General features: G+C 44.5%; 1 protein-coding gene across 8 annotated transcripts in view; it reads right to left on the reverse strand.

Moving 5' to 3' along the window:
- ABLIM1 (actin binding LIM protein 1) overlaps positions 1–15095 on the reverse strand; it is a gene marked incomplete at both ends in the record, with an annotated part of 233804 nt that overhangs the window by 114954 nt on the left and 103755 nt on the right. For all 8 annotated transcript variants that reach the window (XM_080695096.1, XM_080695104.1, XM_080695100.1 and 5 more), the window contains one exon: positions 12089–12198. In XM_080695096.1, the coding sequence (XP_080551222.1) occupies positions 12089–12198 (110 nt within the window). The remainder of the gene's footprint in view (positions 1–12088; positions 12199–15095) is intronic.

A 15095-nucleotide genomic window follows, 5' to 3' on the forward strand; every position in this document is an offset into this window, starting at 1 on the left:
CCCCAGTCAGAGTAGCAAGCATAAAGAAATCAAACAACAACAAATGCTGGCGAGGATGTGGGGAAAGAGGAACTCTTTTACACTGTTGGTGGGAGTGCAAACTAGTTCAGCCACTATGGAGATCTGTGTGGAGATTCCTGAGAAAGTTGGGAATAGATCTACCATATGATCCAGCTATACCACTCCTGGGTATCTTTCCAAAGGGGTTGAATTCAGAGAAATACAACAACATATACATACCTATGTTCATAGCAGCACAATTTGTAATAGCCAAAATATGGAACCAACCCAGATCACCATCAACAGATGAATGGATAGCAAAACTGTGGGAAATACACACAATGGAATTCTATTCAGCCATAAAGAAGAACAAAATTACATCATTTGCAAGAAGATGGAAAGCCCTGGAGAACATCATATTAAGTGAGGTCAGCCAATCACAGAAGGAGAAGATACACATGTTTCCTCTAATATGCCCAAACTAGAAAACACAAAGGATACCAGTAGGACCCCAGATATTAGAGGGGAAATACTAGCTAAGTTTTAATGGAAAGATAGGAGAGGAGAAAGACCGATCTGAATTAATGAGGGTCTACACCTGAACATGTGTAAAATTATGAATAAGACATGGTTAACCTGGACAACCATTGGTGGGGGGGGGAAGGGGGAGGGGGGGAGAGGGCACCAAATATAGTATAAATGTATACTACTTATGTTCAATAAAAAATTGTTAAAAAAAAAAAGAAGGAAGTAGGATTCCCTCGTGCCTGGAAGTGCTACCTGTATAGCGAGAGGGAGGTGGGAGGCTACAAAACAAAGCCACGCCCCCCCATGGGATGCTCTTGGGAAAGCCTGCGGTCCCTTGGCAACCCAGAGGATACTGACTTCCACACCGCGTAGGTGGAAAGCTCAGGCCCTGGGTTCAGTGCACAGGGTGGGCCCACCATGGAGTGCCCCCCAGGACAGCGCCAGTGGTCACACACCTAACACAGGCTCTGTCACTACTGCAGGGCCTGGGGAAACTCTTTGTGCTACCACATATAATCCAGACATGCCTTACAAACATTATTTGATCCCTGAGCCACTCCTAAAAAGACAGTTATAATGTTTTTTTTTTTTTTTTCTTACAGGAAGACAGAGCTAAGGTGGCTGAAGGTCCAAGCCTGAGTCCCTAGCACTATTGATATAATTTTTTTCTAGAGGAAAATTTGGGGGCAAATTTATTTCAACAGGCTGAGAAATGGCCATAAAGTCATCTTTTCAAGGCTGCAATAGAGGATGGAAAGGAGTAAAAAAAGGGGAGGACCGGAAAAGGGGGAGGAGGGAGCAGGCAAGAGAGGGGGAAAGAAAGGGACCCCAGGTGCTGCCTGTTACCCGCAATCACCTCACGCCCTGTGGTGGTACCTGCTGTGGCCTGCTACACTATGAACACAGGAAGACGAGCGTTTCTGGGAAAGCTTTGGAAAATTGGCAGCCACTGCTCTCAAGATTTGGGATGGTTCTTAGAAAACTTCTTTTCCAATTGCACTGAGACTCAAAAACGCAAATATTCAGACAAACATTTGTATAAAGCTGGAAATGGCCTGCACGCCCATTCGCAGGCGAGTGGATTCACAGAATGCAAGAGAGCCATATGGTGGGGCATTATTCAGCCATGGGAGGAAATAAAGAACGGACAAATGCCATAACCTGGCTGGACCCTGAAAACATACCAAATAAAGAAGCCAGACACAAAAGGCTACATGATTTCATTTATATAAAATATCCAGCCAGACACGGTGGCACATGCCTCTAATCTCAGTCCTTGGGAGGCTTAAACAGGTGTATCACAGGTTTGAGGCCAGCCTCAGCAACTTAACAAGATCCTGCTGCAAAATAAAAAATAAAAAGGGCTGGGGGTGGAGCTCAGAGAGGTAGAATGGTCCTGTGTTCGATCCTCAGTGTGTGTGTGTATGTGTGTATGTGTGTGTGTGTGTGTGTGTGTGTGTGTGTGTCTGTCTGTCTGTCTGTTTTTCTTTCTTCAGAATATGTAACTCCATGCAGATAAAAAGCAGGCTGGGAGTTTCCAGGGTGGGTGAGGCTGGGAGGAGAGTGAAATGGGGGAATAACTCCTAACTGGCACAGCATTTTCTTTTAGGGTGCTGAGAATGTTTTGAAACTAGACAGAGGTGGTAATTGCACAACATTGTGAATGCACCAAAGGCCACTGAAATGGTCATTTGGAAATGATTATTGTCACACTCCACTAATTTTTCTCAAATATATATATATATATATATATATATATATATATATATCCAGAAGGGTTCCTCTTGAACTGCTTTCCCTACTTTAGTTGTAAACTTTAACTTGGTGAAAGGCTTCCTGATAAATCTTTAACTGGCTGTGGTCACCCAGCGTACATGGGTGCTTGCCAAAGAGGAGATCATACTTGAGTTCTTACGTCAGCTTCTCAGATGTGGGACTCATGAGCAAACATGAGTTCCTTTATTCCAAAAACAGGAAGAGAAAAAGAAAGTAAAAAGTAAGTTCCAGGCATTTCTCATGTGACCTGTTACTTAAGACACACAGTTAAAGGTCATAGCAAGAGCAGACCTCATTTTACTTAATAAAATTATTTTAATACAATTTGAATTTAAGTAGATAAAAACATTTTCCTTCCTTCTCTGTCCTGAGCTATTCATTTTTCTCTCTCCTTGCCTAGGAAAAATTACTAATGGCAATTTTTCAAATATCATTCCAAGGGAAATCTGCAGGAATATAAAACTATAGGTATATATAGCAGTCATTTGGAAAGGGCTAAGTTTTTGCTGCTATTTAAACATTAAAATTAAACAGGAAAATGACTGTTACTCCAACCATTAAGATTGCAGACTTATTGATAAGTTAGAAGCTGTGGGTCTCATTACATAAGATGTGTTTCGACTGAAATGAAAACAGCAAACAGCAAAATGCCATTAACTTTCTCTCTGCAGAAAGCACTTTTTAACCCCTCCCTCGGTGCCACCGGACAAGCAGAAACTTTTCTTCCGTTCTTGCAAAGAGGTAACTCAGACTCAATTTACGTGAAAAGACACATCACCCTGTTTGATGCATGACTGTTATAGGTTTCAGCCTGAAAAATCTGAATATTCAGCTTCCCCTTTACAACATACCTCATCTCTCCACAGGAATCTTTGGCTATTACACTAATTTCAAGTTCTCCCAAAGCCTCTCCCCCTACAAAGGAGAGCTATGTTAAAACCGCCAGACCACTGAGACCTCTGTCCCTTCACCCTAAATGTCCAGAGAGCCCGAGGCTTCACTCTTAGCATCACACTCAAAGTGGGCAAGACACATTCTCTGATAGCTCCATTTTTTCTTAAAAAAGTGTGATTCTGTCATTAACAAATTGATCTGAAGCAATCAATAACAATCTCTCCTTTTTTTTTTTTTTTTTTGCAGGTCTGGGGATTGAACCCAGGGGCATTTGACCTCCGAGCTACACCCCCTGCCCTATTTATTATTCTTTATTTTGAAACTGGGTCTCACTGAGTTGCAGAGGGCCTCACTAAGTAGCTGAGGCTGTCCGCGAACCGTGATCCTCCAGGTCTCAGCCTCCCGAATGCTGGGATTACAAGCGTGAGCCGCCACGCCTGGCACAATCTCTCCTTTTATTAAGGGAAAATATTTGTGAGATGAGACAGTAAAAGTGAATTTGTCATGTACCCAAACTGTACCTGTGTAACTGTGCCAAGCCATAAAAGGCTTTTCTCTCCAGGCAGCAGTCAGGGACCTGGGAGTCAAGATTTTGTTCTGGTCAGCATTCCTACAGCCATAACCTAAAGTCCCAGCCATGTAGCTCAGAGGAAAGAAGACTTATTTTCTTAGGGCTTCGGGTTCATCCATGCGAGGCTGGGGACGGCAGATTTCAGGGCATGGCGGCAGGAAGGAGAGAAAGGAAAAGTACAGGGGCTGTGCTTACATCATGGAGGCCGGAAGCAAGAGAGTGAGCTGGGGGAGAAGCCATTTATAACCTACAAGGCTGCACTCCCAGGGACCACCTCATCCAGCCACAACCTACAGGCCTACTGGGTACCACCCAGGTAAACCCATTATCCATCAAAATGGGTTTATCTAGTTCTGGAATTACAGCCCTCAAGACACAATTACATCAGCTGTAGACATTAACAAATGAGCTCTTTAGGTGATATTTTATTTCTAACTATAACAGACTTAGGCCCTCTCTCTAGGGATGGTATCAATTTACTCACAAAATAAACATTTGTGTGCACAGTGCTATACACACACACACACACACACACACACACACACACGCCTTGCTATTCCATTGCTCACAGCCTGGTGGAAGAGATCATTCTTAGTTTTTAGACCAAGAACTAAGGAGAGTGTATGATAGTCACTGCCATAATAGAAACACCTTATACAGCTTAGCCCCAGACGCAGGCCGCCTCCCCTCCCCCTTGGCCAAAGAGAAAAAGCATATTCAAGGCCTTCAGACTTTTGTGTGACTCTCAAAAGAAATGATTTTTGAAGAGAAGACACGTGAACAAAATGCTACGGGAAGAATGTATGTAAAATTTGTAAAATGGTCCACAGGCTTACAACTGTATCCAAGTGACCTGACAGCACTGTGGAAAGATCCAGAAGAATGTTCACCAAAATGCTCACGCAGGCGCACACCTAGCGACACGACCTCGGGCGCTTCTTGTCTCCTGCTTTATAGCTTCCTGTACTATTCATAGTGATTTACAATGAACACTTAACACCAACTACTTAAAAGGAGAAGACGGGAATCAATTTCAGGAGAGGCTCCAGTTCAGCTTCCAGGACTTGAGTTCAGCTATCTAGGACTTTATGGGGTAGGCCTTACATAAGAAAGACGCTGGGTCCTTACATTCAATGTGTTTGTTATCTTGGAAGTTGAGGAGGCCCTACGTGTAGACAACAAAAATGCAATCCATTAGGTACTGACGTAGGTGCCCCAGGGTTTCTTAGTTGTGATGAACGTATCATAGCAACACAAAACGAACACTGTGCCATGGGAATTTAACCGGTGCCTCGGACAGTGCATGGAACTCAGTAGGTGCTCGGCGCAGTGCCTGTCAAACGAATGAATGACGGAGTCCTCTATCTTCAACATTCATTCACCCTCACCATCTTTTTTCAGAGCCAGTATTTGGACCCACGATCATCTCCATCTTCCCATCTTTGGCCCCAAACACTTGATTTGGTGCTCCACAATCACCGTCATGGCCTTGAATTTTTTAGAACATTATTTTCATTTTCTAGGTTAAAGTCCGTCCTCAGGATCTTGTTGCACAGATCTTGAGGCGCCCTGCTCTCCCTTCGATATTTACTTCTCAGGACACAGGGCGATGGCCTTTGCTCCAGCTGGGTGCCTCCTGCCCTGCTTCTTCAAGCCCCCTCCCTCATCCCCTGTCCTCCCTAACAGCACCTCACTTAATCCTCAGGACACCCCTTGGAAGAAGCCATTTTCCAATTTGTGGATGGGGCGGGGGGAGGGACACTGAGCTTCTGAGACCTCATGTAACTTGCCCAAGGCTACATGGCCAGGAAGAGGCAAAGCTAGGTCAAATGCGGGCTCTGCAGAATGTAGAGCTGACGTTCTTAGCCGGTATTCTGTGCTCTTCTCTTTCTTTCCTTCCTGATTGTTTTTTTAGATACTTTTCTTGGTACATGATAGCCTTGCATCATAATGTAAATCATAGCAGTAGAGACAGACATACACAAGGCGCAAGGTGGGCTTTCCCCGGCTCCCTCCCCATTCCCCGTTTCACATATAGGGTATTGAGATTGACACTGGTATTTTCACATATGTATTTAACGTCACTGGAAGTACTTCCTTCATTGATTCTCCTCTTCCTCACTCCCTTCCCCTAGACCATCTCCCTCGCTCCCCTGAAGTTTCTCCTCCATTATCCCTCTGGCATCCCAATTATTCCCCAGCTTCCACAGATGAGAGAAAACATATACCCTTTCACTTTCTGTGACTGACTAATCTTATTTAGCATGATATTCTCCAGATCCATCCATTTTCCTGTAAATGACATTATTTTTCTCTTCTTGATTTTGAGTAGAATTCCATTTTGTATATATCCTATAATTGAGTAATCCATTCATCTGTTGATGGGCACCTAGGTTGGTTCCATAATTTGGCTATTGTGAATTTTGCTGCTATAAACAAGGGTATCTCTAGGCTCAAATTCCAGTTCCATAACTTCCTGAAGGAACAACAGCTAACCCATTGATATGTAGCTCTATGTCCAATGTCCCACGGATCTTTGAAGCAGTGTACTAATATTAACCGCCACAGCAACCCCAAAGAATTGACTATTGCTTCCAAATTTGTAGGAAAGAAATGGACACAGAGAGATTGAGTTCTTCAGGCTATACACCTGTGAGCGGGAGAGCTGGGATTAGAACCAGCCGACAAGCTGGCCAGAACACACACTCTGCGGCAGGGCCCTGCCAAACCTCCTCTACCATTTTGCCCTCTGGAAGAATGTGTCTAAAGGAGGACGGGCAGGTCTGTTTTGTGGGGAATCTAGCCATAAGACACATTGCTATGAATCAAACTCCAATAACCCACGGGCTATGCGTATGGATATGTTCCTACCTTTGTTGTTGGTTGGTTTGTTGTTTATTTGTTTGTGGTACTGAGGATTGAACCCAGAAGCATTCTACCTCTGAGCTACACCCACAGCCCTTTTTATTTTTTGTTTTGAAACAGGGTCTCATGAGGTTGCTGAGGGTCTTGCTACACTGCTGAGGCTGGCCTCGAACTTGCAATCCTCCTGTCACACCCTCCCAAGGACTGGGATCACAGGGGTGCACCACCATGCCCAGCTTTTTGTTGCTTTTTATATTGGTGGAAAATATCGAGTGAGCAGATAAAGGCAACGATCATCATGAGTATAGCAGATGATAAAAAGTTTCAAAAGATGGAGACTGTCTTCCATAAAAATTCAAAAGTCAGTGCCTGGCCTAGTAAGCTATTGTTAGTAGTGTTGAGTTATAAGTAACCAGCATTTTAATATATTTACTTATACAAGGTAGGCACCCATTGCCATCCCATTTTACAGATGGGAAAATGGAAGACAGAGAGGTAAAGAGACTGCTAGCAAGCAGGAGAGGCGGGATCTGGTCCAGGGAAGAGCTTCCCCGCTCCACCTATGGTTAATGTGCTTCCGCAGGCGATTCCCACTCTGTCTGCAAATGATGTTTTGAGAGAGAACATAAAGATAAATGAAAATTATCTTGCAACTCTGAGAAGCTTTTGCACCAAACAGAAAAGTAAAATAATCGAAAACGTCTTCCTCTGAACACATGCATGCGACTCTTTATCCGAAATGATTTAAATTCGGTCCAACTGGGGCGTTTGCTCTGATACCTGTGGGAGTCCCAATTGCAGCCAGAATAATGCTGCTGCTATATATAGAGGTCCGTACAGAGGAGGGGAGAGCGAGAGACGGGCTTGGATGAATTTGTGTGTGGGTGTTCATCATGTCAATCCGCCAGCCCACACACAATCAGACACTAGTCAGACAGCGTTTGAAATGGAAAGGGTGATTGTAGACAGCGGCCCACTCCTGCTTACGTGCCTGAAATAGACAGAGCCGTGGAGGAAATGAGAAACCAAGCCGATCCCGTACACACTCGGTTCCACACACCCTTTACCTGGTGCTGCTCCTTGGACCGGGGGCAGCCAGCGCTTCAAGTGCTGGTCAGTACAAAAAGAACGGAGTGGAATGAAGCTTTAGAGGGTTGCACTGGGTCTTCTGCTAGAGCCTCATGTCTTCTGTTCATAATACTTGTTTAAAAGTATGAATCAGCTGGTAACACTTCAGTTGATGATCCTGGCACCCCCATGGGGTCTTTTCCCTGCTATCTCCTTCTGAGATGGTGCTGATGGCTTCCTGAATTGAAATTACATTTGGACTGGATGCAGCAAGTTATTTCACTGACGTGGGGCAACCACCTTTCATCGAAGTCATTTGTTTCTAGAAATAACTTCCCGAGGGGCGGGACTGCATTCACCAAACCTTGATACAACTGCTAGAAACAACTGTGGCAGGAAGAAAGTACACAGCCTGCGAGCAGGACACGCACACCATCTGTAGTCAGGGGGCTGCTCCCGGGCTCAGCATCCTGACTTTGAAGGTCAGAGAGAGACATGGTAAAGTGTCAGGGAGGGGGCTCGCACATGAGCCAGATGGCCTGGGCGGGGGATGGTGTGGCCCCTCGGCATGTCACTTGCCTTCTGTGGCCCTTTGTTTCTTTATCTGTGAAACCTCTAGGGCCATGAGAGGATTAAGTTAGATAATAATGATGCCAGTTGGTTACCTATGATATGTCCCTATACCATATGCACTATGTTTCTCAGGAAGAAAATGGAGCCAAAGGTGAAGAGAATTATTTCAAGGTGAAAGGAGCAGAGGACTCCGATGGGAGGTCTTGATAAGTCAGAACATACAGCCGTCGAGCAGCTGGAACAGGAAAGCCGCCTCTCTAGGGCAAGCTCAGAGAGTCATGTACGAGTCTCCCTGGCATCCGGGCCCGTCTGCTCACCGCTCTTCCCTGTTCCCCTCCTTCTCACCCGATCTTCGCCTCATTTTCAGTGATGATGGGCCACCAGCCATAGAATATGAGATAACCGGTGCCAAGAGCTCTTTCCTCCCTCCTTCCCTCCTTCATTTTTTAATTTTTATTTTTTTGGCACTAGGGATTGAACCCAGATGCATTCAAATGACCTCTGAGCTATACCCTCAGCCCTACTTTTATTTTTTTATTTTTTGAAATAGGGTCTTGCTGGGTTGATGAGAGTCTCACTACTTGCTGAGGCTGTCCTTGTACCTGTGATCCTCCTGTCTCAGCCTCCCATGTACTGGGATTACAGGCATAAGCCAATTTGTTTCTGAAGAAAATGTTGTAAAGGAAAAGAGGGCCTTGGCTCTTTGACATAGTTCATGGACTCTGTGAACATTATCAAGGAAGAGTTTTATACTGAAAAAGAGTCATTTTCTCCTATTTAGGAAGCTTTTTGCCAAGTTTAAAAAGTCACTTGATTTTTTAAAAATAGGAATTGAAGCTATACCAGAGTAGTTTTAAAGTATAGGATAATTCTTAGAGAAATACAAATAATAAATGTCTTCTAATTCTGCTCCAATAAATTTCAGAAACTTGCTGACAATTCCTGTTGCTCTAGTATTTGTGTGTCTGCTCAGCATGGGTAGTTTGCACACGTGTATCCATATATAAAGCTCTCTTTCTCATAGACACCCACCTGCTCTATAAATGGCTCTGAGTACTTATCTAAATAGACAAGTATGTCTTAAAAATAAAAATGTTCCAACCAAAGCAACTGCATAAAAATGGAATTTCTCCACTGAAAGCAATTCGCACATAGGCAATAATTGTTAAATCAAGTACTAAAAATGCAATGGCCTTGAGTTTGAGTATTATTCATTTCTCTCTAAGTGTATGTTGGTACAATTGGATATTGAACCTAGAGGCAACTCTACCTCCAAGCTACACCTCTAGCCCTTTCAAGAAATTTTTGTTTTTTAAAACAGGGTCCCACTAGGTTGCTGGGAGTCTCGCTAAGTTGCTGAGGCTGGTCTCAAACTTCTAATCCTCCTGTCTCAACTTCCCAAGGACCGGGATTACAAGCATGGACCACCATGCCCGGATGAGTTTGATCTTACTTTTTCACGTAACAATTTTCATTTTTACGCGTATCACATATATGTCACATAAAAACAGAAAATAGAGGCATAGCTTTAAAAATTTTTTTTAAATAAAACTTAGAATACGCATTCTGGTTGGAGCTATTGAGTAGCAACATGCTTCCAAATTCCACAGCTTAAGAGGCCTGGAAGCACTTAAAAAGAATCTGTTTCTGTGTCTTAAACCAAACAATGAGGCAAAAGAGGAAAAACAAAATAGAAAGCAAAATACCAGGATCAAAAGCCCTGCATCCGACCCTACCTTATCTTCAGCTAGCGGTGTAACCCTGGGCACATCCATGGACCTCAACTTCTCCACCTATCCTAGCAGACGGCCGGACTAAAGGATTTCACACAATTTGAAGACACAGTCATGTCTACTCCAGGCCGTTACGGTCATGATTCTCTGCTATCACTGACCTCACGCCAGGGAATCGTAACATCCTCTTTTTCTTAGCTAGTCTGAAGAATTTTCTCAAAGTTTCTGGCAAAACACCTTCATAGCAGACCCTCCCAAACAACAGAGTAACTAGCCTCACCCAGGCCACCTTCCCAACAGCCCAGGGCTAATTGTTTCTCTTGTGCTTGGGGGAGGGTGATGGGGACCCCATGCTGCACAGGGTGTAAAAACCCACTAGGGCTCCAGGATTGTGCCTGTCTTTGCAGTGTTGTCCTGCCCAGGCTGCTGTGGCTTGTCAGAAGGACATACGAATGAACGTGCTCAGGGTCAGGCCAGGTGTCCCGAATAAGGTACACTAAGTCGTATATGGTATGCTTTCCTCCCGATGGTCAAAATACAATTTCCATGAAATGCTTTGATCAGAATATTCTTATCTTTGACAAGTAGATGGCTCCTACTTTACTAGGAAGATTTGGAATCGTTGTTATAAACTGCACAGAATTTCTCTGGAGTAGAGATGCTAATCTTTATATCCTAAGACTCAGAGAGTTTAAAGGGGGTTTAGTCCAGGTTTCCCAAGCATTGGGCACAATCCTTAGGTACTAAGGTAAACACTGGGTCAACCTCCTACCCCCCAGGAAAGAGATGAAAAAGAGCTTCCAAACTGGGTGCCCTGAGTACAGAATATATTGACTTATAAAAGTAATTAATTGACCTGCTCAATATTATTTTGATATATTTATCAGAAGAAAGTGCACTTGGCCACTATCTTGGTGGGGAGGGTTGGTTATCTTTGATACCCACAGGTCAGATGACACCCAATCATAAATACTTACATACACTTATATTTCACCCTGTGTATATTTTCTCGTGTTTTCTTCAAATTTCTCCTTCTGAGAGAGGCCCTGTCTGATTGCCCCATAGATATGCAGTTCCTTTACCATGTTGTACTTTTCTTCCTACTTTAATTTTTCTTACATATTAGCTATTTTTAAAAATTTTTATTGGCGCACACCTACGTCTCAATGGAGTCCAAGACAGTAGAGGCATACGTGCACACATCACTCAGACCTTCCCCAATTCCCGCCCCCCTCCACCCCTCCCTCCTTCACATGTTTGGCTTAGTGATTGACTTTGATACATTTGTGAATGTACATCAGGTGCCTTAGGGAATTTCCCTCTTCCCCCTCCATCACCCTCACTGAGGTCACCTTATTTGCTCCTCTGTGGTTTCACCTTCTTCGTCTAGAGTTCCTCCCATGGCCCTTTTTCTCCCTAGCTTCCGCATATCATATTAACTATTTTTGTATATGTATTTGTCCTCATTTTCTTTAGAAAGCAAGCTTGAGGTTGGGAGAGGCGGTTTTGCTTATCAGTGTATCTGCAATTTAGAGAATACATACTGAAGGTGCTGATTAATGTGTCCAATGAACAAACCTCACAGCCCCTCCGGGTGAGTAAAGAATGACTGAAAAGTAAGTGGAACCCACCCATTTGTATCTTAATGGGGATAGTTATTTTTAACACAGAGAGCTACCACTCACATCCCCACCAAAAGTTCTACTGTTGCAACTTCCAAGAGCAGAGATGGGCATTTCCAGTGTCAAGTGCTATAATTATTTCTCCTTTATTGACTGTCAACATGGACAGTTTGATAACCAACTCTATGTCTTGATGAAACAATGGAGAAACATCTCCGTTGCTTGGGTTTGAGTGAAGGCTTCACCAAGCATTATGTTTTACAGTTAAAAATCTTTATTTTTTCTTACGCATTGCCTGTTTTTTTTTTTTTTTTTTTTTTTTTTTTATTGGTGCACTGTAGTCCGGCTAGGACAAGTGTTGGCCGGAACTAACAGGGTTTCTTCAAAAGGAAGGCACCTGCCTGAGCTACCCTTGAGCTATGAAGGTATTCCTGCTGGCATGTCACTGGGGTACTTACTGCTAGAGCAGGTGGCTTCCTTAGGGCTGGAAGACATGGGCTGTGCACAGAGTTGACAAAGGCAGTCTCTTCCATTGAATGTGACTCGATCTCCCGGTGGAAACGGGCGCCTGGCGACAGAAAGACATCACCCTCAAGGTTATTCCAGCAATTTCATTCCTTTCCCTTACTCCTTCTGCTGCTTGCTGCCCTCTGGGGCAAATTTATTTCTTTGTGGAACACCAGCCAAAATGTCTGAAATTCAGTCATGCCCAAACCAGCCAGCTGGATGTGGTCCAAACAAATAAATGGGCCTCATTAGGAAAAGAAAAGAGAATGTAGTCATTTATGGGCCACCCGCTAGTAAAATGGAATGATTTACCTGCATTCATTAGGGGAGGGGTGTCCCAACAAGTCACCTAGCGGAGGCACACAGGACAGTAAAGGCCAAACGGAAGCTTTCCACTCAGAAACGCTTAAATGCTTTGAATTCCAGCGGAAGCTCAGAGCCCCTCCCAAGAGAACCGGTTATAGACCAAGCCATGAACTCATTGGGCTCCTCGGACCACGCCTAGGGCTCTGCAAAAAGTACACCGGGACTTTGTCCTCTGGACATCTGAATGTTGCACAGTTCTCGGGACCCTGCTAAGCTGAGAGAAATACAACAGGCTCTAAATATCTATTTAAGAATTAGTAGTAAGTCGGGCATGGTGGCACACACTTGTAATCCCAGCATTAGGGAGGCCGAGACAGGAGGATCCAGGTGTGCAGACAGCTCACTTAGTGAGGCCCTTTGCAAATCAGTAAAAAAAAAAAAGACTAAAAAATAGGACGGAGGTGTAGCTTGGAGGTAGAATGCTTCTGGGTTCCACCACCAGTACTGGAAAAAAATAAAAAGAATTAGTAGTAAGTTGGGTATAGTGGCACATGCCTATGATATCAGTACTTAGGAAGCTGAGACAGGAGGATTACAGGTTTGAGGCCAGCCTCAGCAACTTAGTGAGATCATCAACAACCTACTGAGACCACGCTTCAAAATAAAAAATAGGGCTGGAGGTATATTTCAGAGGTAGAAAGCTCCTGGGTTCAATCCCCAGTAATACACACACACACACACACACACACACACACACACACACACACCAGTTTCTCCTCTCAGTTCACCTGCCTTTAAAAGCAAAAGCCATTGGTTAGCTGATACATAACACACAGACTCCAGACCTATTTACTTGCAACGGGACAATTTGCCAACAGTCGTTATCAACGTGAGCCGTCAACTGTGTGATGCTGTCCATTAGGAAAAGTGAAACTCACCAGCCAGGGACCATGAATCTGAGTCAGAAATATCACGCAGGGGCAAGTCCGAGCTTCCGCAGAGTTGACTCCCCTGTAAGTCACCCCTCAGTAGCCCAACAGCTGGGAATTAGCTACACAAACACATGCGGGGGAATTTGGACTTAGCTCCTCAAATGTGCTTGGTGCCAGTGGTCGAGGGGGGCTTTATATCCTTTACCCCAAATATCACCGGAAGTCCAAAGAAGGAGCCAGCTTCACTGTGGCGCCGCTGCGTCCCATGTCCACGTGAGCCCCAGAGAGGGTGAGCCTGGACCACCCGCAAGGGGGCTAGACCATGAGCAAGTGTAGACGGCCTCTGTCTATACCAACTTAGAATTTGCTTTGTCTTTTTATGGGGGAGGGAGAGGGAAACTGGGGATTCAACCCGGGGACATTCTACCTCTGAGCTATACCCTCAGGCCTATTTCCTATTTTAGTTGGAAACAGGGTCTCACTAAGTTGCTGAGGGCCTCATCAATGTGCTCACCCGGCTTTTGCTGTGTGCTCAATAATCAAAATCACACTCTGGTGGATGCCAGTGGGCCTAGTGCTTCAGCCTCCTTAATTAAAAGGCCTCAGATCCATTCTCTAAGGAGGCTTACAGGGCCATCAACAAAGCAACACAAGCACAGGTTCCCGCCTGCCCCGTGGTGGCCGGGGAGAGGATGGGGTGAGGGAGCGAGGCACTGGCTGTCCGGGCTGCCCAGCATGTGCATGGCTCTGAGGATAGCACCCCTTTTCAAGGTGTGCCTCAGTTTCCCTGCCTACCCAAGTGCAAGCTCTACTTCTGATCTATGTTTATGTTGGGGAGAGGTATGAACCCAGGGGCATTCTACCTCCAAGCTGTACCCCCAGCCCTATTTTTTATGCTTTATTTTGAAACGGGGTCTCGCTAGGCTGATGAGACTCTTACTACTTGCTGAGGCTGTCCTTGAACCTGTGATCCTCTAGTCTCAGGCTTCCAAGTACTGAGATTATAGGCATGTGCCAGTGTTCAACTAGTGGTCAGGTCTTCTGAGCTCTGAGTTTTGTTACTGTATAACGACCCTTTCCAGAACTTTCCTCCCTCCCTATGTCTTTTGACTATACAAATTCTCTTCTTTCTGTTAGTTAAATGAACATTTTAAATCAAGGGAACACTGAATTTAGAGCCAGAAAACGCGAGTTCAAATCTTAGCCTTCCAATATTAAGCTGCAAGAGTCCTTTAAAATCTGAAACTCAGAGTCACCCATAAATAAGATTAGTAATTCTTGACTGACAGTTGGACCTGGTGGTGCACACCTGGAATTCTAGTACTTGGGAGGCTGAGATAGTAGGATTGCAGGGTTAAGGACAGCCACAGCAATGTAGCAACACTCTCAGAATCTAGCAAGATGCTGTTTCAAAACAAAGAATAAGCCTGGCGTGGTGGCGCATGCTTGTAATCCCCATGCTTGGGAGGCAGAGACAGGAGGATCACACAGGTTTGCAGGTTCGAAGCCAGCTGTGCTGGCTTAAGAGACCCTATTTCCATATAAAAAAGTATAAAATATGTCTGGGAGTGTAGCCCGGAGGTAGAAGGGTTTCCAGGAACCCTAGTACTGCCAAACAAACAAATAAACAAACAAACAAAAAGAACCAAAGAATAAAAATAGGGCTAGGCATAGAGCTCAGAGGTAGAATGTCCTGGTTCATTCTCCAGTAATACACATA

This window comes from Muscardinus avellanarius, assembly GCF_963383645.1.
Source record: "Muscardinus avellanarius genome assembly, chromosome: 4".
Lineage (NCBI taxonomy): Eukaryota > Metazoa > Chordata > Mammalia > Rodentia > Gliridae > Muscardinus > Muscardinus avellanarius.